The sequence below is a fragment of the Aspergillus pseudotamarii genome (assembly GCF_009193445.1).
Source record: "Aspergillus pseudotamarii strain CBS 117625 unplaced genomic scaffold BDV38scaffold_107, whole genome shotgun sequence".
Taxonomy (NCBI): domain Eukaryota; kingdom Fungi; phylum Ascomycota; class Eurotiomycetes; order Eurotiales; family Aspergillaceae; genus Aspergillus; species Aspergillus pseudotamarii.
This window is the reverse complement of record NW_022475121.1, coordinates 30,278-44,424: the sequence shown is the minus strand read 5'-3', so window position 1 is coordinate 44,424 and position 14,147 is coordinate 30,278. Positions and strand designations below refer to the sequence as shown.

Sequence of the window (14,147 nt, the reverse complement as noted above, 5' to 3'; positions counted from 1 at the left end):
AGTAGTAGCCTGACCTGAGTGGTCCTCAAGGATCTGGAGAAGTTTTCCAGACTTGGCATCCCACAGCTGGATGGTTTGATCATGGGAGCCTGAGGCCCGTATCTGGCCGTTTGGTGAGAAGGCTACAGTCCTGACCTTATCTGAATGGCCCTCAAGGGTCTGAAGGTGCGTACCCCATGAATTCCTAGTCGTTGGTAATATTCTCATCACCTGTAAAGGATCATTTTGGAGGCGGTCCATTATTGACTTCTCAGCAGCAAAAGCAATTGCAGAATAATAAATCTTTAGCGGGGCAGAGCAAGCCATATTTCTGAGTATGAGTCGCTGCACATCATATAAAAACTCCGAGATTATTAAATTTGAGATCTGTATCCTAAATATTATTGTTGAGCAACTTACTAGATTGGGGTAGGATATACCTTTGTCAACAAATTTAAGATACGTATGGCATCATATATTCGTCCCATTATACTCACTGCTTCCAGCCAATGAAGGAAATGCTGTTCCAGAAAGCTTATTACTTCGTCACTGGCAAGCTCATTACTTTGCGCCAGATGATATGCCCAATGGTAACACGAGTATTGCAAGTGTTTGGGTAGACACTGGTCAATTGTCTGATCCTTGATGTCCTTAAACTCACTTGCAATGCTTGGCAAGTCACAAATATTCTCTTTCAGCAAACTGTTCATGATGTATAAACATCGGTCAGCTATTATTTTGTGCATTTCGTTCTTCCCCACCCGAAGAGCTGTTTTCGTGTGGAGGAGAAAGTATTGGAAATGTAGATGTAAAAATTGGATGAGAGCGTTAGGATCTGTTGGCATATCAAGGATTGGACGAAGTGGTTGCAGTGAGTCTAGTTGATCAAGGATATCACTCATAGGTATTCCGAGGAAACTTGCAAGTGTCTCAACTGAGACAGAAGGCTGAAGAGTGATAATAGCTCCAACTATGTCCCGGAATTTTTGAATATGTACCATTGACTCCAAACTAGATTTATCAAGCAGGAGCCCTAACACCGCTGAGTGCATATTCTCAACCGCCCAGGAGAGCGGTGTTCGACCGGATTGGCAATCCTTGGATTGCACATGTGCATCCTTCGCGAGCAAGACCTTAACCACTGCAACGTGACCATTGCCAGATGCCCATGAGAGTAGGGTTCGACCATGTTCATTATCTCTAGACTCCACATCGACACCTTGTTCAAGCAGCATTCTCACTACCGGTTCATGTCCTTCCTTCACAGCCGAAAGTAGGAACTTTTTTTGCATGTCATTTTTTGACTCCAGCTGACTTCTTTCTCTTGTAAAAAGCTCTAATAATTGGCGACGGTCGCTTAAGATGGCATAGTAAAGCGGTGTCCCTCCAATGTCATCAGCCAAATTAATGTCAGATCCAGCCCTAAACAGTACACGAGCTGCTTCCTCATGACCATTCAAGATTGCCCACGACAGCGGAGTCCGGTTATGCTTATCTGCTAAGTCAACATACGCCCTTGCTTGAAAGAATCTTTTCCAAGACCTTTGGGTCAAGAGTTTCACAATACCACTATGGCCATTCCCTGCTGCCCACGATAGTGCAGACCGTCCATACACATGATCTCTGGCGTCCAAGTCAATTCCGTCGGCTTTAATCCAATGTTTGGTGACGGGCGTAAGCCCAAAATATGATGTAACCATGAGAGTGGTGAAACCAGTAGGGAACTCTGTATTTAAAGAAGCCCAATAAATGTGAAGCCAGGTTTGGCAGCGCATTGTACTGGCATCACAAATTATATTAAGGTCTGGTAGCATGCCCTCTAGTTTGAGTTTTGACTCCAATAGATGAGTCGTCCAATACGTAGCAGAGTAGTCCAGAAAGACAGAATGATCGCGACTAAGTCCGACCTCTACAGATGATGGAGTCTTCTCGAGATCAGTGAAAAGCAGATGTTGGATGCAGATATTGGCAAGGAGGCAGTGTGAGTCTTGCAATCGAAGAGAATGTCTCCATTCAAAAGATCGATTAATATCATCAACCATCCGCTCCCCAGCGACCAAAAACTCCCTTGCTGTTTGGTGTAGGAGATAAATTTTGGAATCCACAATCATAATAAAGAGTCCACATATAGACCGGATCACCTCACGAAAACGATTTTCCGGTTCGAGAGTGAGATTGGTATAAGAACGTTGACCCTTCTTCAGAGCCAGCGCGAAATTCATTTCCTTGAGGCTTACGGGCCGCATGGCTCCAACCACAATGTAAAGTAGTTTCTTGGCTTTTTGAAAGTCAGTACTCCTTGCCAGGATCCGTTCATATGCCTCATCAATAGTCTTTGGGAGATGAGAAGTAGCCTCAACAATTCCTCTTTCGTCAATATAGTCCTTATTTTGGACCAAGCCCTCCAAAGTAAGGTAGACCCAGAGATATGTCCTATGAGTGACACGAGTCAGGCTTTCACGCAACATGTCGCGCTCATTATCTGTGAGCTGTAGTCGATCTTGTACGTCATTGACTTTAGCTTCAATGAAAATATCAATCTCTTGAGAAATTTTCTTCGTTTCACGATCGCTTTCTCCACTAAGATGAATGGCAGGCTGTCCAGGTAAGTTAAGAGGTTGAAAGCCTTGTCGGATGTGACTATAGGAGCGACTAGTGATCAGGAATTTGAGTTTGAGATTATGTTGACTCTCATTTGTATAAAGCCTGCACAAAGCTTCCATAAATTGGGAACATCCATGCTGTTCACATTCGTCCAAGGCGTCCAAAAGAAAAACGACGTCCCCGGTATTTTCCTCACTGGTAACTTTGATAAGAATGTTCCAGAGCTCGCTGAATGAGCCGGTGACCCTTTCATTCATTTCAAATCGTTCAAGTATGGTTTCAGTCAGCAGGTCACGCCTCTGGTCAAAGAGTTGGTGAAGTATACAGCATAGCGCATTTGTGATACTCCTTTGGTCTTCAAAGTCATCTTTGAAAAAGAAATAACCAACTGTTCGGGAAACACCGCGTATGAGAATGGAATCTGCGAGGTATTTGGCAAGGACAGACTTGCCACATCCAGGATTTGCAGAGACCCAAAGCAGTCGTGATGTTTTACTTGATTCCCATTCCTGAAAGATCGGATGTGAGATGAACCATTCACAAGTTCCCGGGATTCGATCAGGGTTCCGGTTTTTTTGGTCTCGATAGAGTGACACGTAAAGGCTTTTCAGAGCAGCTATCTGTCTTCTTTTTATTGTTTCGTTCTGTTGAGCTAACGCGTGATTTTTGTGGCTAATGTTGTCTTGAGACGGGACAACTGCCAGAAGGAGCCGAGAATAAGTAGCAGCGGCAAGCGCTGCGTATCCCTGCCATTCTTTATTCTTATGAGAGTCGCAGTAGTCACAGATGCCTCGGATCACCAAGCAAGGGAGCTGATCCATGAGTCCAGCTGCCTCCATTTCAAAGCAAAGAATGTTTAAGTCTTGGGCAAGAGAGTCTCGTGTTTTTGCGTCCCTCATAACTTGATTTGCAGACGCAATCAGACCGTAATGAATATGAGGCTCGGAAGAGTTTCGGGATACTCGTTTCACTAACTGGGTCTGGTCACATTCCAAGCAATCAGGATGATTGCTTTCATGTATGTATTCTGCATTAAATAGCCAGTCTCTATGAGGTCGTGAGAATTGTTGTCTTAGCCTCTCATTTACGTTCAGTATACGGGAAATAATCCCATCAATGTCTGCCTCCGTGAGCGGATAATCGCCGCGCACTTTGGATACAGCGTTGAGTAATAACTGGGGGGGCTTGTTGAGCGAGCTGGTGCGTTGAAAGCGTCCATCGGGCAGTGTCTTCCCAAAATCATATTGCACCACACCTCCTGAAGTACCTGATGGTATGCTAACTACCACATCCCCAAGACGAACATCGGCGCTTTCGCTGGGTACACCACCCGCAATACCCACCATCAAGGCAAATCTTAGGAACGGGAATGTTGAATGCATCTTAGCTATGACAGCTGTAGCGGATGTAGTCCCATAAACACCTGAGGGCAAGCAGGCGATAACGACATTGTGTTCCCCCAGTTTACCAAGTGTATAGGCGTTAGGATCGGTCGGAGGTTGAGGAAGGGGCTCATGAATCTCCTCGAGCATTAGTTTCGCAGCTGTCATCTCCAGCGGCAACGCGCAAACCCAGGCAACGGTGTAGTCGTGATGAGAAAGTTTCATGGTTGCCATTTTCCAACCGCGGCATCGCAGATTATGCCAAACAGGGAAGCTTTGTACTAGGATATTTCATAATAGACAAAATAATCGCAGAATATTATTTCTTGGCAATATAAACACAGAACTGCAAGTCGTTTGAATGCAAGCAGGGAAGGCACAATCAGCTTTTTGGGGGGATGAGCGCGAGGCTGTCTTATGAGCTGGCGCGGCTGACTGACTCGGACATGTGACGAATCATATCCTCAACATGGTCCAAACCTCTATTCAGTTCAGAGTTAAGGAACACTTGTCCACAATACCATTTTGAACATAATGGAATGGCATGATTGTCTGTTCTAGGCATAGAGATTGATTTAAAGTAGACATCTATGATAACCTCGTAACGCAGCTCTCACAAGGTTCCTTACATGAAGGGAAGACAAGTCTCCTTCCCAGTATGTCAGCTGATGACAACCATCTTCTTGTTGTCGGCTTGGCACAGGGAGTTGTTTTAGAGGAATCGAACTCCATTCCTTCAGTACCCCGCTATGTGTCTAGTCAGGAGCCCCTCTGCATCTGCCATCAGGACATCCGTCGGACATTCTGCCCTCTGCCACCGCTCAACCACAATCAATTAAAGGTTGCGGGTGCCTTTCCCGCCTCCTCTCAATTGGTGGAGAATCAGAATATCTAAACCCTTTTCGTGTATTTCTGGAACATATGTTAGGTCCAGGATACTGTATCCTTCCAAGAAAGATGACTAGAAATTCACATCATCTCTGAATATCTATATTTATCATAGGTAATAGTAAGGAATTAACATTTTACTGGGCAGTTTATAGTAGCAAGACGCTAGAGTATGGCCAATTACCACAGCATACTAGAATTGAAGGGAGCATGCCAAAGTCTCATGTTAACTAAAGTACTAAGAGTATAAAGAGAACGTTGAACCCAAACCCTTCTTTAAATTAGATTAGATAATAGAGATAATAGAAAGTAATAATGTGAAAATGACTACACAGTAGGTGCACGAAACCCCATGATGCACACTCGTCCATCTGCATACCCAAGGGCAAGTGTACCCCCGTTGGCGCCAAAACAGGAAAATTGGCGATAGGTAGAAGGGAGCCACAATATCTTTTCTGCCACAATGGTCACCCAGTCATCCTCAACAGATATTGGGAAGCTCAACGTCTGGCCCTCCACGAAGACTGTCTCCGCGCTAACCGAATCAGAATAGCCCTCCAGGATGCGCAGCAGCTGACCGGTCTTGGCATCCCAGAGCTTGATTGTCTCGTCATCCGAGCTGGAGGCGACCGTTTGGCCGTCCGGGGAGAATGCCACCGAAATAACCCGGTCAGAATGGCCCTCTAGGGTGCGTAGTAGTTGACCAGTCTTAGTATCCCAGAGCTTAATAGTCTTATCAGAGGAGCCGGAGGCGACTGTTTGCCCATCCGGGGAGAGAGCTACCGAACTAATCCGGTCAGAGTGACCCTCTAGGGTGTGCAGCTGCTGACCGGTCTTAGCATCCCAGAGCTTAATAGTCTTGTCACGGGAGCCAGAAACAACTATCTGGCCATTCTGGGAGACGGCTACCGAGCTAACACAGCTGGAGTGACTATCTAGGGTCCGTAGCTGCTGACCGGCCTTGGTGTCCCAGAGCTTGATAGTCTTGTCACGGGAGCCAGAGGCAACAGTCTGGCCGTCCGGGGATAAAGCTACCGAGTTAACCCAGTCAGAGTGACCCTCTAGGGTGTGTAGCTGCTGGCCGGTCTTGGAGTTCCAGAGCCTGATAGTCTTATCATAGGAGCCAGAGGCAACTATCGGACCGGCTGCGGAGAAGGCCACTGATCGAACTAAGTCAGAATGACCCCCCAGGGTACGTTGCTGCTGACCGGTCTTGGTGTCCCAGAGCTTAATAGTATCATCATAGGAGCCAGAGGCGATTGTCTGGCCGTCCGAAGAGAAGACCACCGAGTTGATGTAGTGGGAATGGCCCTCCAGGGTACGCAGCAGCTGACCGGTCTTAGTATCCCAAAGCTTAATCGTCTCGTCATCTGAGCTGGAGGCGACGATCTGGCCGTCTGGAGAGAAGGCCACCGAGTTAACTGAGTCAGAATGGCCATCCAGGGTACGCAGAAGCTGACCGGTCTTAGTACTCCAGAGCTTAATAGTCTTATCAGCGGAGCCAGAGGCGATTGTCTGACCATCGGGGGAGAAGACTACCGAGTAAATCGAGTCAGAATGGCCTTGCAAAGTATATAGCTGCCGGCCAACCGTGGCATCCCAGAGTTTGATAGTCTTGTCACGGGAGCCAGAGACGATTATCTGGCTATCTGGGGAGAAGGCCACTGAGTTAACCCAGTAAGAATGGCCCTCTAATGTACGCAGCTGCTGGCCGGTCTGGGCATCCCAAAGCTTGATAGTCTTATCACGGGAGCCGAAGGCAACTGTCTGACTGTCCGGGGAGAAGGCCACTGAGTAAATTGAGCCAGAATGGCCCTCTAGGGTTTGCAGCTCTGCGCTCCATACCTTTTCAACCTGTGGTAAGGTATATATCCATCTTTGGCTTTCTTGGAACACCTTCCTTATTATATTGCATGTAGGCACAAACGCAAGTCCAGAGCAGTATAACTGGAGGGGGTAATTGTTGCAAATATAACTATTTTTGAGAACAAACCGCTTGGCATCATGCAAGAATAATAAAAGCTCGGAAGACAAGTCGCTCTATATTTCTAAGATTAGTTATTATTTCATAAAGGATTATGCAGACTTACTCTTGTGATTGACTGCAACATACTTATTATATTGATAACCTCCGATATCAAGCCCATCAAGCTCATTGCCTCTATCCAGTGGAGAAAGTGCTTTTTCAAAAATGGAAGCACTTCTGCTTTATGTACCTGGCTTCTGCTATGCTCGAGATGATACACCCAATAGCGGCAGGAGTATTGCAGCTCTACCGGGAGACACTTGTTAATAATTTGACTCTCAATTTCTTCACGTTGTGTTCCATAACTTGATAGACCGCAGATATTGTGCTTGAGGTTGAGCTCCATGACACGAAGACAGTGTAATGCAATCTGTTGCTGCGTTTTCTTCTCATTAATATGGAAGACACTCTCTGTATGAAGAAGAAATTCCCGGAATGACAAGTGCAGGGTGCGAATTGGTGCATCCGTGGTATTCTCCGGAATACTAAGAACGGAACGTAATTTATCTAATAGGTGGCAGATATCGTCCTCCGGTAAAGAAAGCAGCTTTCCAAGCGTATGGACTTTGAGCGGGGAAGCCAGAAGAATGATAACGCCAACTATATCCCGAAACTCTCTCAGAATCTCCTTTGAATCCTCCATATCTTGGGGATTGAGAAGTTGCTCCAACACTGGCTGGTATATCCTCTCCATATGGGATGCTGGTGCGACTGCCCTAGACTGGAGAAGGGCTGCCAGCCGCTTTTCTGGACGCTGTTTCCCATCACCGATAAAGCGACATAGAGTGGCGGCAAAGATAAAGAGAGGAACGGACTTCGCTACTAAAATATCAATGATATCCTCACCTGGCCAACCAGGGGACAATGAATGCTCCTTCTGTATTTTTCCCAGTTGATGTTGGAGGAATAGCCGTATGTCGCCTTCAATGACTGAATTGGGAAGCTTGTGAAGCACCAGGTCCTGATGTTCCTGGATTTGCTGAAAGCCAAGCCGAATGGGCAGCTCAGGTCTGCTTGTCAAAAATATCTGCAGACGCAGATCTTTAGACTTTTGCACCTGCGGCAAAAGCTGGAGTAGAACTCTTATATCCTTCTCTTGTTCACACTCATCTAATGCGTCAATCACAATCACCGTCGAAGTAGGCTCATTTAATTCCAACTTCAGTAGTGGTTGAAGGAGAAGTTTGTCAAATTGTTGACTAAGAGCTTTTGTGGAAATATCCGGATCGTTATCAATTGCAGCCATAATATCTGGTGCTAGCCGACGATGACAGCAGATCAATTGTTTGGTAACTGTTGATATAAATCTTTTTGCATTACCCCGATCCGCTTCTCCCTTTTTGAAGAAGAAGCTTGCTCCGAGTAGTCCCTTCTCTCTAAACGATTGAGCGACTGTTCTAGCGATGGTGGACTTTCCCGTTCCTGCCATGCCATTTAACCAAAATATACATTTGCTATGCGGTGACTCACCCCACTCTGTAACTTGGTGAAGAAGCTCAGTGCGGGTTTTTGGAAGGCATCTGTCTTTATGTTGATTATCATAGGAGTCATACAAGGCTCCTTCTGCAATAGGTAAACTGAACTTCTGGATAAGAGTTTGAAGAGACCCTATTATTTCGTTGCATTGGGTCAAAAGACGGTCCGCTTCTTTATTGTGGTGCAAATACTGATCCAGCTGGACCCATTGATGCAGATATTGCTCTTCTTCCTTAACAGAGGATTGAAACTCTACAAGGCGTTGCTTGGTGATTGCAGTGACACTGTCCTGTATCCTTCTTCCTATACTATATTCCTGAGTAGTCAAGACCTCTGCTGCGTACTGGAGGATTCTTTTATAGACATTGATAATTGCGTGTCCTATTTCGGCTCTTTCATTAGAGTCGTTGCGGTAGATCTTTTCTTCAACATAGGCACATCGGGTAAGGACATCCGCCAAATACTCTGAAGATCCAAACAAAGCATCACGGAGGTCCAAGCGGTTTTTGGCTATCTATCGTTCAGATTACTCATTAGAGTTGCTCGTCTATTAATTCATGTTCACGATGCCTTACCGTCAAACCGAGTGACACCACAGCCCAAGCGCTTGCGGCATGGTGAGTAGGATCATAGGCCACCACGGCGCTAATAATATCTTTGAAGGACAATGCCGCATCAATTATATTGCGTGAAAGTGTTCGAAGATCAATATACTCGCCCGTTGATCTCCGGATCTTTAAACCCCCGTTCTGGTAACTTTCATATTGTTGCTTGGTTCTCTCGATCACCTTCTCAACCATAAGCTCCGTTTGGGAACATCCATTCTTCTTGCTTTCTAAATGGGTAGAGATGGCCAAAGTCGATAAAATCTGCTGTTCCTTCTGGTCTAGTTGGTCATACGCGGATTGCCATAAGTCGTGCAGATGAAGGGTATCCTGTGCCTGGTTTATGCTATCCCGGCTGGATGCTGAAGTCTGAGACGTGGGGCCACCTTCAATTCCCGTTTTCTCGGGTTCGGACGTGTTGGGTCTGTGGAGAAAACGAGATTTCCAGTTTCTTCTCCACTCTTTTATCTCCTGGCGCATCTTGACAATAGTTTTAAGAGATCTGATTCGTTGATGACCTTAATCAGCTTTTTACTGAAATGTTGGTCTTAGACGAAGAACGAAGAACCCTGCTCCATTGTTTTGGTCGTTCTGCCCTGATGTTTTGGGGGCCACTACCTAATCATCAACCAATCAGATGCATACAAAGACGCAAGGCCATATCCACATCGATCTAGAGAGCTTCTCCAACTTCAGGTACGCCAAGCGGGCATTGGGTTTGAGTTTTTGACCGAGAATCAACATTCAGCTAAGGGAGATATACGTATATATATACAGTAAAAGGGTCTCTAGAATACTCAGGCACGTAAATCTTCTGTATTAGCGCAGGGTGTCCGGATACTGGTGTCACTGCTTGCACTCCCCTATCCTGCGAAGAGGGAGAAGGCAGAGGGTCACCTCTGCGACGTAGCCCATGCTCAGCGCTCTTTTAAGACACCGCAAAGCGGGAGCCACAATCTGAGCAGTGACGGTGAGAATCTAAAAACGTAGGCACACCGCGCGAGACAGGATCGAGGCAAGAAGGGCAGCGGGGCGAACGGCGTTGGTACAGCAGCCGAGCACTACAACGCCGACAGCAAGAATCATCATCCATATTCAAAGCAGATAGAAGTATAAGTGGGAGAAACGTACAGAGAGAGTAGTGTAGGCCTCTGTATAGGCGTAAGTCAAGCCCGCGAACTAAGCGAAGAAAAAAAGTAAACCAAGCCAATATAGCGAGGAACGCGGCGGCCAAGCAAGCGAGATATTGCAACCATCGCGTAGCACGCGAAACCTTCAGTATTGGGCGAGACGGCTCGGGGAGATTAGCCATAATCGGATGCCACGGAGAAACATACTAAAATAGCGCAAGAAACACCACACCGCAAATTCCTGCACAACAATCATACCTACCTGAACCATTAACCACGCCTCACAGACAACGACATGGACACTCGGGAACGGAGCTTTCAGATAATGATAGGCATTATCTATGACCTGTTAAGACATATCACCTTTCCAGAAGAGGAACCATTAGATATACGGGAAAGACTGCAAGCATGGCAGGAAGCTGCAATGCCGACACAGAGAGTCGATGAGAGAACACCCGGAGGAGAGGCCACCGAGGCAGCAGACCTATCGGAGATGGAGATCAGCGAAAAGTCACCGAGTTGGCCGGTGTCAAGCAGGGAGGCAAGCCCCATGGAGTCGCCAACCAAAGAGCATCCAAGCCCCGTGGAGTTGCCGGCCAAAGAGCATCTAAGCCCCGTGGAGTCGCCAGCCAAAGAGCATCCAAGCGCCGTGCAGTCGCCTACCAGAGAACAACCAAGCAGCAGGAGGATGTGTATACGGTGCCTAAAAGGCTGGAGGATTTATGTGCAAGCAGAGGAGGAGATACCGGAATGCACATTCGCCAAAGGTAACAGACGCTACAAATGCAACGACTGCTCACAAAAGAGAGTCCCCTGTGACATCGTAAGTCTATAAAGCAATCAAGTAATAAGATACTGACATGAGTAGGTACCACAACGGATAATCGCAAAGATGGTGGCACGGAAGCAAGAGATGGAGGAGCTGGAGAAGGAAAGCAGAGACAGTAAGGAGAGTAGGGAGGCGCGACAGCGGTTCAATGAGGCATACGCGCAAACTATCCGGGAGCTACGGAACCCAAGACGAGCCACCGAGACGCTGAAAAGGGAAAACAGAAGATGCCTCAGAGAGAGATCAAAGGAGAACACACCGGAGAAACCGTAAAGGAAGGGGGACGGAGAGAAGGCCAATGAAGGGAAAGGAGAAGACTATATCGAAACGCCACCGTGACGTACAAAGGGATGCATATAGAAAAAGTGGCGGAATAATATAACTAGTTGGGGTGGCATCAGCGTCGGTTCCACCGAGAAAGAACGATATCAAATACTACTTGCATATGCACAGTCAGGCATTATTCTTGCGCATGTCGTTCAGGGATCCACCCTGGAAGCTATATCTCATAGAGACGGCCGATAACTCGGTTAACTGGCGGTAACCGGAGTTCGGTCTTACAAGCTTAGGTGAACGTAAGAATATTATATTAAGGCTATTTCTAAGCTCTGTTATACTGTCAAAGGCACGGAGTCTTCGATCAGGGCTTCCTTCAGACTATCATCCAGACACCATGGTGGGTGCCCTGAAACCAACGTAGTGAGAGGAAGGGATCAAGCCGACGAGCCCGCAAGGACGTACGCAAAACAGGGGCGTGATTTGCATAGAGATTGCAGCGATCATGCGCTCGTTTGATTCGTTCCTAATAATTCCTTTTCCGGGCAAGTATCATCTTGGATTCTTCTTCTTCTCCGGGGAAGGTCTTGCTTTCGATTAGGGATCTAGGGTTTTATCTACAGGTCCACTTATGATTGCGCAACCAATACCTACTTTACCACAGCTCTAGTCGCGGGCCCCATCAAACACCGCCTACTTCAAGACGGGCAGCGCTGGGTCAACTTCCCCACCCTAACTCTCAACCCTCAGGTGGGACGCATCTTCGAAGCTACCAAAGCCAACAATTGGCAAGAATCACTGATAACGTACATTGTCTACCAAACATTGACTCAACCGATACCACTGAGCCCTTCTCAACCAGACCGAGAGATGTTACGAGCTACTCCCGGCACTTCATCAAAGTCAGCTCGCGTAGTTGACACAGATCCGATCCCTTTTCATCACGACAACTCCTCGAGGCCAAGACAATTTTTAGGAAGATGAGTCATCCCTCTAAACAAACTCCCCTGCGCCCGAGCGACCTTCGGAAAAACTTCCTATCCGTGGCCACTAAACCTCTTTTGTCGACTTAATCCACTATCCCAATGCACATAAAGGAATGTACCGAACTTAATGATCCCCGTTCCTTGGATTTCCAAGCTGCCTCGCCCCTACTTTTACCTTCTCAGCTCTTGCACTCTGTTATTGTGAGTTTCCTTCACACAGTTTCGGTTCTCTAACTGGAGCGGTCAACTATTGCTTTTTGTATCTGTCAATCTTATGTCAACCTTTCAAAATTTTGCCCATATTATATATAGTTAGTTGCTTTGCTTAATTTGATTACTTACAGTACTGAATGGTGTTACACGAATGTAGTTCTTTGGGGTCTGCCTGGGAAATTTCCTTTACTGCATTAGAAGCATTTAATTCTGTTGAACATATGATGAGAGATGTCCGCTACGAGGCTGCCAGAGCGCCTAGTTCGAGCCTGTGATTGGCGAAACTTGGACAAGGCTGAGAGTTGTCGAGTAAAGGACAAATCAGCCGCATTTGACCAAAGACCTCAACACCCCGCCCAACATCGTCTTAATTTTGATCATCTTCACAGAATCGAGAACCTTCACCGACTTGGAATTCCCAGATCTTTGAGATAAACTTCAAAATACCTGAATATGCGTCCCAAAAGCCGATCCGATTTCGCGGTAGCCATCATCTGCGCCCTGACTATCGAGGCGGACGCGGTTGAGGCTTTTTTCGACGAAACCTACGACCGCTTGGGTAAGATTTATGGTAAACAGCCCGGGGACGCGAATGCATACATTAATGGCAGGATTGGGAAGCATGATATTGTTCTGTGCTATTTACCGGGAATGGGAATTGGCAGCGCGGCTAGTGTGGCTTCGAGCCTCCGAGTCAGCTACACCGGAGTCCGACTGGCACTGGTGGTTGGCATCTGTGGCGGAGCTCCCTACCTATCAAGTGATCAGAATATCTTTCTGGGCGATGTCATTGTGAGTGATGCTGTGGTTGAATATGATTTTGGCAAACAATATCCGGGTGGTTTCCAGCGGAAGACAGATGTCAAGGATATTCTGGGACGACCTGACCGAGAAATTCGGACTCACTTGGCTGGCCTGAAGGGAAGAAAAACACGCATTGAATTTCAAGACCAGATGTATCGGCATCTGGGTATGGTTCAGCAATCAGAGCCACAATGGCAGCACCCGAGATATGAGGATATCCTCTATCAGGCGTCTTACCACCACAAACATTACAGTCAAGGTTCAAGGGTTAACTGCTGTTGCTTTGATGGTAGCAATCCAGACAATATTTGCAGCGAGGCATTGGAGGAAAGTTGCAAGGAGCTAGGGTGTGATGAGAAACAAATCAGTCGTCGCCGGGCCGGCACGGAAGCAGTCAAAGCATCCGTGCATATTGGGAAAGTGGCATCTGCCAATACGGTAATGAAGTCTGGGGAGCACCGCGACAAGATAGTCAAAGCAGAGAGTGTTATTGGTTTTGAAATGGAGGGAGCCGGGGTGTGGGATAACATCTCTTGCATTATCATTAAAGGGGTGTGTGACTATGCAGACAGCCACAAAAGTAAATACTGGCAAGCTTATGCGGCGGCAACAGGCGCTTCGGCTGCCAAAACGTTCTTAGAGTATTGGAGACCGACTCACAGAGAAGGTTAGAAATATGTTCTAATTAAACTTCACTATGCTAAGCATGTTTCTTTGCAGAGAGAAAACGTCATTGGATGGTCCCATTCAGCAAAAACCCACAATTTGTGGGACGGCACGACGAGATTGTTAAGCTTGAGCAATGGATCACACAACAGAATGGACCCAGCAAGGTCGGTGTCTGCGGATTAGGTGGAGTTGGGAAGACCCAGATTGCACTTGAACTGGCATACCGCATGCGAAAACGAGACCCTGAGTGCTCGATATTCTGGATTCAATGTACCAGCTA

General features: G+C 46.8%; 4 protein-coding genes across 4 annotated transcripts in view; 2 read left to right on the top strand and 2 right to left on the bottom strand.

The window, feature by feature from the left end:
* The window catches only part of BDV38DRAFT_17261 (uncharacterized protein), a 4,980-nt gene extending 691 nt beyond the window's left edge, over positions 1-4,289 (bottom strand). Inside the window, exons 1-2 of the mRNA XM_032051959.1 lie at positions 420-4,289; positions 1-366 (exon numbers count right to left, since the gene is read on the bottom strand). Coding sequence (XP_031907574.1) covers positions 1-366; positions 420-4,199 — 4,146 coding nt within the window. The 5' untranslated portion in view covers positions 4,200-4,289. The remainder of the gene's footprint in view (positions 367-419) is intronic.
* Positions 4,290-5,180: 891 nt separating this feature from the next.
* Positions 5,181-9,440, bottom strand: BDV38DRAFT_288620 (uncharacterized protein; the record flags this gene model as incomplete). The annotated part of the gene is made up of 3 exons (XM_032061070.1): positions 5,181-6,893; positions 6,944-8,869; positions 8,931-9,440. The coding sequence occupies 3 exons, from the start codon at positions 9,438-9,440 to the stop codon at positions 5,181-5,183; spliced, it is 4,149 nt and encodes a 1,382-aa protein (XP_031907573.1).
* Positions 9,441-10,514: 1,074 nt separating this feature from the next.
* BDV38DRAFT_288619 (uncharacterized protein) lies at positions 10,515-11,192 on the top strand (the record flags this gene model as incomplete). Its single annotated transcript, XM_032061069.1, has 2 exons — positions 10,515-10,913; positions 10,959-11,192. 2 exons carry the CDS (start codon positions 10,515-10,517, stop codon positions 11,190-11,192), a joined length of 633 nt encoding a protein of 210 aa, XP_031907572.1.
* Positions 11,193-12,641: 1,449 nt separating this feature from the next.
* Positions 12,642-14,143, top strand: BDV38DRAFT_264193 (5'-methylthioadenosine/S-adenosylhomocysteine nucleosidase family protein). Its single transcript, XM_032056258.1, has one exon. The coding sequence runs from the start codon at positions 12,848-12,850 to the stop codon at positions 13,868-13,870; it is 1,023 nt and encodes a 340-aa protein (XP_031907571.1). The 5' UTR covers positions 12,642-12,847; the 3' UTR covers positions 13,871-14,143.
* The last annotated feature ends 4 nt before the right edge of the window (positions 14,144-14,147 follow it).

Bases quoted from the DNA above. Each gene is read 5' to 3' on its own strand.
- BDV38DRAFT_264193 (XM_032056258.1), top strand. From the start codon at position 12,848: ATGCGTCCCAAAAGCCGATCCGATTTCGCGGTAGCCATCATCTGCGCC.